An 11,489-nucleotide genomic window follows, 5' to 3' on the forward strand; every position below is an offset into this window, starting at 1 on the left:
ACAAAAAAATTACGTATGTTTTAGGAAAAAAATAAAAAAATAAAAGGAACATAAAAGAAAAGGTAAAAGAAAAAACCAAATGAAAACTGTCCAAAAAAGAGAAAAAGGAAAATTGGCTGAAAGCTTCCTGGACCTTCCAAAAACTGGGAACTTCCCTCTCGTGCCTAAATGGTGGGTCAGCCCATTCTACATGAATTGAAAGAGGGGTGGGGGGAGTTGGCCAAAACTGCATCACGTGGCAGAATGTAGTTGAAAGAACATGCGGTGCCCCCATGTTTGGTTTTGGTAATTGATGACAATCTCTATGGACTAATGGTTGTCTTGAGTTATATTTGAAGGATTTGTCCATAGGCTTTTCTTGAAGTCCATGTGTTGGTTTCAAGGAGTTTATGAGTTGACCAAGGTGCTATTAAGGAATTATCCAAAGATTGGTCATGTGAATGTTGAGCTTATTGCAAGCATGTCTTGAAAAAGAAGGTTGTGTGATCATTCATGTTTACCATCAAGACATCATCCAAATGAAGAGAGTTGCAAAGATTCAAGGTTGATCAAGACTAAGTCAAGAGTGAATCAAGTTGATCAACTCACAAAGCGTAGAAGATGTACCGAGAGGGATCAAGTGATCCCATGGTATGGTAAGCATTGTCCATTACGCTTTGTGTGCTAACCCATGGTCTTCGTGAGAGTTCTTTGTGGGGTTAGGTTGCGGTGTGCAAGTTTAAGTGATGCATCACGAAGAGATCAAGTACTTGAAGCTTGACGTCCACTATGGTGACAATGGACTTGTGAAGATGAGCGGAAGAGGGGCTCACCCATAGTTGAGTATGGGGGAGCAATCAACTAGTCTTCATCGAGCCAACGCAATCAAGAAAGGTGGTCCATCTTGAGGAGGAGTAGATCGTCATCAACTAGCTCAAGTGGACTTTGTGAAAGGCAAAGGTTTGCCTTGATAGGTTTTCTGTTTTACCGGTCTCATGGTAGTTGTGGGAGACCGGGTTATAGGATCGATTGCCGTACTATCAAGGGGGGCTCTCGATGAGTTGCTTGATCGTATCGTTCGTAGAGAGCTCAAACCATTGCATCCTTGCATCATCTTTATTGGTTCTTGTTTGGTTCTTCTCTTTGTGAGTTTTGTTGCTTATGGTCATTTTTATGACAAGCTCGAGTTCATCGAAAACGGAGTTTGCATGCATCTTCTATGATGTTTTCGATGTTGGAGGTTCTGCCGGTTCTTCTCTGTTGGAGGTTCCTCTCCTCTCTTGTTAGGCATACCTCCCCTGCCTCTTCTTACTATAACCAATCTCTGTTTTGATGCTACTCGTTGTCTTGTATCCAACAAGCTTGAGTTTGCTCAATTCGGAGCTCATTTACAGAAGTTATGGCAGTTCTGGCTTTATTGTTTCCCTCTGTTGTCTTCTTTGCAAAATGAAGGACTCCTAGTGTTGCTGATCTGGGGCATGCGGTAGTACTGCTCTCCGGAGCGGTAGTACCGCAGGCCCCTGCGGTAGTACCGCTTTGTGGGAGCGGTAGTACCGTGGCCTCATGCCAGGCGCAGCTGCTCGAGCGGTAGTAGGGGCGGATGTACTTTTTTACATCCGCGCCCTACGCGGTAGTACCGCGCCGCGAGCGCGGTAGTACCATGGGCTCTGGCCAGGCTTAGCAGCATGAGCGGAAGTAGGGGCGGATGTAATTTTTTACATCCGCGCCCTACGCGGTAGTACCGCTCTTCGTGTGCGGTAGTACCGTGCCGGAGTTTTGCGCAGGTCCTCCCTCAGCGGAAGTAGGTACGGAAGTAATTTTTTACGTCCGTGCTTTCTCTGCGCCTAGTGTTGCCTGCCTTACGGTAGTACCGTAGGGGCGCGCGGTAGTACCGCTCCGGCGGTTCTACCGCTCGTTGCCCTGTGCAACAGGCCTTCATCTGGCCAGAGCTGCACATGCGGTAGTACCGCAACCTGCAGCGGTAGTACCGCAGCCAACTGCGGTAGTACCGCAGCCAACTGCGGTAGTACCGCAGCTCCCTGCGGTAGTACCGTGTCGTGCGGGCTGAGTGAGGGGATAACGGTTGGTTTTTCTCCCCACCTATAAAAGGGGGTCTTCTTCCCCATTGAGACTTATCCTCTGAGCTCGTGTTCTTTCCCATTGTTGACCTTCTTCGAGCTTGCTAGCTCTCAATCCCTCCATGGATTCTTGCTAGTTTTTGAGGGAAAAGAGAGAGGAGATCTAGATCCACATTTCCACCAATCACTTTCTCCTCTAAGTGAGGGGAACCCCTTGGATCTAGATCTTGGAGTTCTTCGTGTTCTTCTTTCGTTCTTCCTCTCATTTTCCTCCCTAGCATTAGTTGCTTTGGTGGGATTTGGGAGAGAAGGACTTGGCTACTCCGTGTACCCTTGCCATTGCATTTGGTGCATCGGTTTGAGTTCTCCACGGTGATACGTGGAAGTGAAGTTTGAGAAGCTTATTACTCTTGGGTGCTTGGTGCCCTCGAGCTTGTTCCTCTTGGGTGCTTGGGCGCCCTAGACGGTTGGTGGTGTTCGAAGCTCAATCATTGTGGTGTAAAGCTCCGGGCAAGCGTCGGGGTCTCCAATTAGGTTGTGGAGATCGCCCCGAGCATTTTGACGGGTTCCGGTGACCGCCCCCAAGGGTTGCCAAAGTGTACGGGTTTGGTGACCGCCCCCAAGGGTTGCCATTTGTACGGGTTCGGTGACCGTCCTCAAGGGTCCCTTAGTGGAATCACGGCATCTTGCATTGTGCGAGGGCGTGAGGAGGTTACGGTGGCCCTAGTGGCTTCTTGGGGAGCATTGTGCCTCCACACCGCTCCAAACGGAGATTAGCATCCACAAGGGTGTGAACTTCGGGATACATCGTCGTCTCCGCGTGCCTCGGTTATCTCTTACCCGAGCCCTTTACTTATGCACTTTACTTTGTGATAGCCATAGTGTTCTTTGTCATATATCTTGCTATCACATAGTTGCTTATCTTGCTTAGCATAAGTTGTTGGTGCACATAGGTGAGCCTAGTTGTTTTAGATTTTGTGCTTGACAAATTAACCGTTAGGTTTACTCCGCATTTGTTCAAGCCTAAACCGTAATTATTTTAAAGCGTCTATTCACCCCCCCTCTAGGCGACATCCTCGATCTTTCAATAATCTACCATATAGGCCATTGACGTCATATGAAAAGGCCATTAATGTTGCTTGGTGATTCATTTATACTCTTTTGGTCTCAAAATAAGTTTCTTAACTTTAGTACATAATTGGGCCCCTCTTTCAGCTCTGGCTCGTCGCCACTGTGCACGAGCACGCACGATCGGGCAAAGCTGACCTTTTGCGCTTGGAATTTGTTGAATCACTAGCCACTTGAGCAGAGCGATACCACGTGGTGGTTGCTTTTAGGGGAGCAAAAAAGTCAAGAAGCCCTGGGAATCAAACGCGCTGAAGATGCTAAATGGGCCTACGTTGTGTGTCATGTGATCAAATTAGCTTATACCTAAATGAGTCTACTTATCAGAACTATTTATGTTTGAAATTTAAATATTTAAAGAAATAAGAAAACCAATAATTGACATTCATTCAAGTCCTTGGGCAATCGAGCAAGCACTATCGAAAATGAACAGGGGGTTAAGGAGTCTAGAACAGTCTTTCAAGATAGGGGATTGCAGCAGCAAACAGTGTGGAAGCAATGCAGAGAGGAAATCTCATGGTTGGTAAGGAGGACAAGGGCAATGAGGACCATCTCGCCATCGCCGGATCTAGGCCGTTGGCTGGGAAGGGGGGAGAGGTGTCGACAGAGGTGCGTCCCAGCTTCTCCCTCATGTCTATAGACATGGAAAACCTTTGCCACCGAGAGGTACTTGCGGGGGAGCGACATCATGGGTTTTGTGCTCAGACGCAAATAGAGCTGAACTGACGTTTAGTGGCCATGGTCTGGGTAGAGTGAAAGGTCATGGTTTAGGCAAGTGACCATAAATTTGGGTTTGTGCCAGCATTATGCTATAGTTAAATTTGTACAACGCAAGACACCACACGACAATGTAAATAGGAACATTTATATTTGTGCCCTTAACTCGAACCCACTACTCAAATTTGCCCCTAATTTTAAAGCATGCTTAAATTTGCCCCTAATTTTGAAGCATGCTCAAATTTGCGCCTCCGCCATTAGTTGAACTTATAGAAATACCCTTCCGTGCCGTTTCCGTCCAGTCAAAGCCGTTTGACTGTCATTCTGGCCGTTTCTTTGACATTTTTGCCATTGTCTCAATGTCTCACTTACTGGTGGGGCCCACTCTAAAAATAAAAAAAAACTTTCTCTCACACACTTACAGGTGGGGCGCGTGTGTATTGTTATGAATGAGTGTATGTATTTATAGAGATGAGTGTATGTGCTTATATATGAGGTTCTAGAAAAACTAGTAACAGAATACAATTTCATTGCAATCTGCTGGCGGCAAGTCAATCTTCTATCTTCCCGGAAAAAAAAAGTCGACCTCCTATCTTTATATAAGAAGGGACGCAGGCAGGATCGTTTGGATCAAAAGAAAAAAGAGCCGACCTTCTATCTTTATAAAAGAAGAGACGCACGCAGGATCGTTTGGATCAATCGATCGTTGCAGGCAGCCTAAACTCGATCGATCGGCTGTTGGTCGCGTTGGTCGGCGGGGAGAAGAAAAATCATCATGTAAGCAGTCTCTTCCTCCATCGATCTCCTTTTTTGGTCGACGCGCGTGGGTGCAATTGTTAGGGTTTCTGGTTTTGGATGACCGTCGTTGTTTCCGAGACGTACTTTTTTCTTTCGATAAACACAAGTACTGTTCCACTACAGTATGGATTTCGATTCGACATTGACCCCTATTCCTCTTCCCGAGTCGTGCCTTTATTTCTCTGGAAACATAGTATCGATTTGGATTCGAGATGAATCCCTATTATACAACACAAAAACAATGAAAAGAGTCGGGCGACCTGATGCCTGCCTCCTCCTATGGAAATCTCCAAGCAACTTCCGCCGCCGCCTCGACGGGGGACCTGATGCCTGCCTCCTCCTATGGAAATCTCCCAGCAACTTCCGCCGCCGCCTCGACGGGCGACCTGATGCCTGCCTCCTCCTATGGAAATCCCCAAGCAACTTCTGCCGCCGCCTCGACGGGCGACCTGATGCCTGCCTCCTCCTATGGAAATCTCCAAGCAACTTCCGCCGCCGCCTCGGCGGGCGACCTGATGCCTGCCTCCCAAGATAGGCCTCACGCCTCCCCCTCCCCCTCCACCGGCGACGCTCTCCGTCCACGGCTGCACATGTCAAGATGGTATGCACTTTTTATCATGGTCAAGTAATATAGAATGCTACAAAGTTTCAGGGTGAGTGAATCAACCTAAGCTACCTGATCTAATGTACTGCGGCAATTCGTCGAACATGTATGACATATATTAAACCTCAGTCAGATAAAATTGTGTACTCCCTAGTAGGCTGTCTTAAAAAATCGAGCCCCCTCCAGCAATTCTCTTCCACGTCCAATTTGTGTCACTTGTCAAACGTATAGCGGATGCCTCAACATAAACTCCTAGGGAAGCGAGAGCACATTAAAAGCTGCAAGAATGCCTTTGTCGGCAGTCCAGCAGGAATAAGCAGATATCGTAATCGATCAGGTTGGTTATAGCTGCGTTGCTGTTGTCATGTGCAGCAAGCGATGTGAGGCACAAAACTGATGCAGGAAGTATTGTTGGACATGGTAGAGCTGCGGTGGCATGGATAGGTCGAGGCACAACTCGACGGCGTGTGTTGACTCGCTCCGCTGCCGATCTAGTCGGCTGATCAGTGAGCATCCCATTAAATTCATCGTGTTCTTCAACGCTTTGATCGACCTGTTCGGGGAAGCAGAGGCTCGCTGACACTCTGTTAGTGAGTGCCTACCTCTTTCCCAGTGTACCCAACTTCTTTTATTAGCACTTCATGAAAGATAATAACTTAAAATTGTTTCTCTCTGCATCCTTATTATTGGAAGGTTTTAGTCTTCATTACATCTCAATAGTTTGCTTGCATTGTTACGGAATTATTCCCTTCAAGTTTTTTTGTTTTGGTCCTTTAACACACATGGTGTTTCCTTATTAATCGTTGAATCGTGGTGTTTCCTTATTAATCATTGTTTAAACAACGAGTCGCTGCTTTGCCCCTTTTTACTTCAGGCGCGAGGAGAGGGAAAGAGAGACAGCATTGTTGGAGACTTCCTCTTCCTCTATGCCACAAGCTACAAGGTATGGAACTATCGCGCGCCCTCTCAACCATTGCTCAATAGCTGGGTCTACGACCTGGTAGGTAACTTGAGACAACCGTTCTACTAGCCTTTCAACTCAATCAGATTAGCATTTTTATTGAACTACGTTCCCTTTCACTCACTTAACGGTGCATTGAGGACGACAGCAATCCAACTCGATCATCAGAACAATTGGGTTTTAAACACATGCTGAGCGCAAGCTGTAGATTTCTCAAATGTATGCGCCTTTTTATCTTACATGTGTTAAACCTTCTCATTAAAACAGAAAATAGGCCTTTTTTTATATACCCTGAGAATACGGCGCTCCCTATTATTGAATGCGTAGGTATTTCCTTGCAAAGCAGAATGTGCCCGCTACTGTTTTAAACAATGAGTCGCTGCCAGTGCTGCTTGCTGCTACATGACTGTTTGCCCCCATTTTTACTTCAGGCATGAGGAGAGGGAAAGAGAGACAACACTGGAGGAGACTTCCTCTTCCTCTACACAAACTACAAGGTATGCAACTTCTGCGCGCGCTCTCCTCTCTCTGATCTGTCTTTTGTTTATAGTCAGCAGCTAATTTGGTCTAAGATAGATGGTTTGGAATGGGTTATCTGTCTTGTATAATGGTGCTTTAGTTACTGACTAGACACATTTTCCTGAAGATTTACTAATTATGGCATTAAAACCAATTTTGCAATGCATGCATGAAGTACTAGATTGTGTAATACTTTATTTCCTATTAATCAAACATTTTGTGTTCCACTTCAGGTTTAAGGTGCCAGATCTCTTGTCATTGAAGCTTGACATAAATCTCTTGGCTGATTCATGTATTTCGACATTGTTCCCCACTGGTCTTGTGATAAAATATTTTGTGAGAGTTGACAATGATGGAATTTTCCATACGTATCCTGACCGTGGTGGACCGTTTGAGAGCATAAAGGAAGTTCAGGAAGCCATTGACTCCCACCATGCTGTTCAGCGAAAAAACATGTAAAGTCTCTCAATTTTATTAGACATCTCATATCTGTGTGTGTTCACACCTTGAAATTCCCGGGTATTTCTGAAGTTAAAGGAATATCTTATGAATTGTTTTAGAACTGTTAAAATAGTTAGCATAGCTTGAATTCAAAAGGTACATATAGATGCTATGCTATAGGTAAATTTTTTTATGCTCACTCGTAACCTGTACAGTTGGATAGCTTTTAGCCTGCCACACTCATGTAGCTCTATTTCTTCTGATAAAGCTGGTGGTAACTAGAACAGTTGTTTTTGTTCTGTAACCAATAGTGCTTGTAGTCAGACACACTTACTTGGAGATCCAAAAAACAAATGGTGATAACTTTTATTCTCTTCCATACAAAGAATGTGATGAGCGCTTAGTCTTATAAGCATGTAAGCAGTTCAGTTTGTTTTGCCTTTTTCTTGTTTATTAAACAATGAGTTGTGTTAATCTTCGGGGCTGTTTGGTTCCTATTTGAACAAAAACCTTGCATGCAAACTCATCAACCCAAACGTTTTATCATTGGTTATTCTATAGAATACGCTAATACTTTACAATCCTCTTATATCTGAAATAGATGCATGGATGGACTTACCGACGAGGAGAGGGCTATCCGATGTGCTCTTTACTGGTATCATAATGGCACACGGAAGCACTCCAAAGAAGCTTTTGATTACTGTACGACGGGTCTCCAGGAATTGGTTAAGGCTGTACTCGACAAATACAATGAGGACAATGGTCTTGTAGGGGTATGCTCTCTCACTCTGTCCTTTGTTGGTTCCATGATTCATCGAATGTCATCAAATACATGTTTCACTTGTTGATACTATCCATTCTGAATACTTCAGGATCTTGCATATGAACTAGAAAATATTGTGAGCCACAAATCATGTTTTGACGGGAAAGATTGCATTTATAGATCTTACGATCATTTCAATCTCACTATGAAGACTAAAGGAGCTGCCAACAAGGATCTGTACTTTGCTGAAGTCACATGTATGGACGGCGATTATGAAGCATATGTGCTCACCTGTATCTGCATGGTCAAACCTGATGACAATGGTATTATATACTTAACTTTATCTGCTTTGAGATTTAGAATTTTAATTCTCGAATTTGTGTCCAGTTTGTAGCATTTGCATGCAGTAGGGCACTCTTTAATAAAGAAACAAACTAATTATAAATAGTTGAATGCTTGTGCTCCTGTTGTTCATGTAAACATAATTACACTTAAGTCGAATATCCTCCAAAATATCCTCTCCTTCAACGTTTAGTGAAGATTATAACAAAGGCAATGTGTGTATTTTGTTGAACCTATAAAAAAAAAGGTATTGTTGTTGGAAACATATCGTATCTAGCAATAGCATAGTTTCAGACTTTCAGTTCAAATTTTATTATCTGGCTATATGCACTAAGAAGAAAATACGACCCCATGAGGCTGGCAAGCAGTTATGTTTTAAGAGCACAATATGGACCACCAATTCCAATATATAACTGCAATTGTCAAGGTTCGGTTGCTGCAAAGCCTGGATGGTGAAGAGCCATAGAATTTAGAGTCTAGCCCAGCTCCACGGTTGCACTCATAATTTATAATCTAGCAACAGTGATGGTGCATGCAATTTCCATATCATGTTCACTGGTTTTCCTATGTTGGAAACTGCATGCACTATCACTGTTTGATCTTGAAGCGTGTATGAAACAGGATCTGGAACAAAATATCATTCAGTTTCGAGCGCCAAGTCCTGAGCGTTGTTTTTGTCCTAAGCGTTGATGCTAGCCAGCTATGGCGATGTTTTCTTGACCTCTATTTATTCACCTATTTTCACCCTTTTTTTTTAGGTGAATGCCACGTGTGTGGAGCTGACATGAAGCACCCTGCTCATGATGGATACAACCGTGGCCGCCCCTTTATTTCATATAGACATGGTAGACGTCGTGCACGTGGAGTTCCTTTATTTGAGAAGGTGTGTTCCTCCCAAGCTGACCCTTTCATACTTATGTTTGATTGACTGTTGTGTGCAATATCTTCCTAGTAAAGTGAAAATCAATTAGCCAAGGAAACAGCCAACTGCAGGCTGCAGCTTAAATCATTATATTTTTCACTTGTAAGTTAGCTGCAAATTAGTATAGATGACCATACATCAGAATGTAAATATCACTGCCTCTAGTGAGGATTCAAAATTTCCTAGGTTGCCTCAGAATTTATCAAAGCATTCAACGACCCTGCTGTAGGTGAGAAAGAATACCAGCCGGGAGTTGAATATCACAGCTAGGGGTACTCTGTTTCTAACACATCAGCATGCTATCAGGGCAGAGCAACTCAAATTTAAGTATAGCTAGCAAAATACCTAGTATGAAGAAAAATTTGCCATCTTGTTCTTATGGTATATGAAAGATCATTCATAACAACATTCAAACATCTTAGTCCAACTAAAACGGAGGGATTTACCTATTAATCTACAATGAAAGCATGATCTTATTTTCAATTCTATACAGTTGAATTTGTTGATGAAATAGCTTGTCCATTTGATTGCGGCAAGCACTCAAGTTTCATTGCCTCTCCCCATTTTGCAGTTATTTGCCGTGCGTGATGAAGCTTGGCTGAAAGAAGAGGAGGCTAGGGTGAGACGTATGATCACGGAAGGGAAGGAGGAAAGGCGCAAGTTTCATACCGGCTAGACGACGGACGACGTAGGGCACCATTTCTACGACAAGTAATTCCGAACGGAGGGAGTAGATGATAAGGAGATGAGCGAGATGAAACTTTACTGAATAGCTAGCTTCCATCTTCAGAACACTACTTGGTGGCGTGTTGTTATTCTGGTTACCTTGGAATCTATAAGGATTTAATTAATCTCCATCATTTACCATTCGTAAAAATTACATCCTGCACCCAGGGCACCCACAGCTCGCCGTAAGACGCTTGCCGGCGTTAAAATCTCCACGAGAGGCGGCCTTTCGCTGCAACGGCGACAAGAAGGCTGCTGCTCCAGCGGCCAAGGTGGCGGAAAAGCTCGTGTGTCGCAGTCTGGGGATCATCAGGGACGGGAAAGATGTCACGGTGGACACGTTGGACAAGTTCACAGGCAAGTTCAAGGACCAGCTAAGCGTCGAGGACGCCTTGATCGACCATGGTGGCGAGGGTGCCACGGAGCTTGGGGCCGACCAGGACGGGGCCCTGGGCTCGCAGCCGACGGAAGCCTAAGTTGTCATCTACGTTGTTGGGAGTTCCTAGTTGCTATGTTAGACCAACTTTCCATTAGGCCCAGTGTGGTTTCTTTAGTTTTTGCTTTCCTTTGCGTGAGTTGTATCAGAGGCACCGGATTGCTTAGTTGGTTGGGTTGTATGTGGCAGTTTCACCCATGCCTTGCCGTTCAATGTGTTTGTCTCAGTTCTCCATGATGTCACAACCCGTCAACACTTTAAGCTAGAATGTCCGCGGGCAAATTGCCCTGCAAGGAGGGCAACAGTTAGTGCTACAATCGCTGCCTCCTCGACTCCTCGTGTCAGCTCGCCTGCTTACAGGAGACAAAGCTCGACAATGTGGACAAGTTTGTGGCTGCCTTCCTTGGGGGAAACAGACTAAAAAATTTCGCACAGCGCCCAGCGCCCAGCGAACGGGACTAGAGGAGGGGTACTCTTACTTTGGGATGATAATGTGGTCGATGTCTCCGGGGTAACAACCTCGACTTATTGCCTCTCGGCCATGGTTCGGATACGTGCGACTGACGTGTGCTTCTCACTCACCTCCGTCTACGGCCCACCGATCACTCGTGCAAAGATGCGTTCTTCACCGAGCTTGTCGCCCACAAGCCTTTGCCGGGTGTGGCATGGCTTGCTCTTGGAGACTTCAATCAAATTTACTGGACTAGAGACAAAAAACAAGAGAAATGTGAATCTGAGTAGGATCAACCGGTTTCCTTCTACGCTGCAATCTTGCGAGCTCAAGGAAATCCACCTCCAAAATAGGCGCTTCACCTGGAGTAATAAGAGGGAGAATCCGACCCTCTGCAAGCTAGACTCCTTCTTTTGCAATGCGGTTTGGGATACAACATTCAACGCGCATGTGCTTCATGCCTTGTCGTCTTCCCTCTCCGATCATTGCCCCCTTCTGCTGGCGGATGACAAGGGTCCTAGGAGGCCACGGTCTTTCAAATTTGAGAATTTCTGGGTTTCCTTGCCCGGCTTCAACGAAGTGGTTCAAAAGGCTTGGAACGAGCGGGTGGACCACACGGAGCCTTAT

At 45.1% G+C, this 11,489-nt stretch overlaps 1 protein-coding gene across 5 annotated transcripts; it reads left to right on the plus strand.

The window, feature by feature from the left end:
- Positions 1 to 4,923: 4,923 nt before the first annotated feature.
- Positions 4,924 to 10,624, plus strand: LOC123136426 (uncharacterized). 5 transcript variants are annotated; one of them, XR_006466922.1, is made up of 9 exons: positions 4,924 to 5,228; positions 6,176 to 6,301; positions 6,694 to 6,759; positions 7,015 to 7,236; positions 7,824 to 7,995; positions 8,095 to 8,308; positions 9,086 to 9,210; positions 9,821 to 10,020; positions 10,142 to 10,624. XR_006466922.1 is itself a non-coding variant. In XM_044555789.1 (8 exons), the coding sequence occupies exons 1-8, from the start codon at positions 4,939 to 4,941 to the stop codon at positions 9,923 to 9,925; spliced, it is 1,320 nt and encodes a 439-aa protein (XP_044411724.1). In that variant the 5' UTR covers positions 4,924 to 4,938; the 3' UTR covers positions 9,926 to 10,104. The 5 variants fall into 5 exon arrangements, 4 of the variants coding, with proteins under 4 accessions (XP_044411724.1, XP_044411731.1, XP_044411738.1 ...); XM_044555789.1 differs by lacking the exon at positions 10,142 to 10,624 and having other exon boundaries at positions 9,821 to 10,104; XM_044555796.1 differs by lacking the exon at positions 10,142 to 10,624 and having other exon boundaries at positions 6,176 to 6,244; positions 9,821 to 10,104.
- Positions 10,625 to 11,489: the final 865 nt, after the last annotated feature.

The sequence above is a fragment of the Triticum aestivum genome, chromosome 1B (genome assembly GCF_018294505.1).
Source record: "Triticum aestivum cultivar Chinese Spring chromosome 1B, IWGSC CS RefSeq v2.1, whole genome shotgun sequence".
NCBI classification, from domain to species: domain Eukaryota; kingdom Viridiplantae; phylum Streptophyta; class Magnoliopsida; order Poales; family Poaceae; genus Triticum; species Triticum aestivum.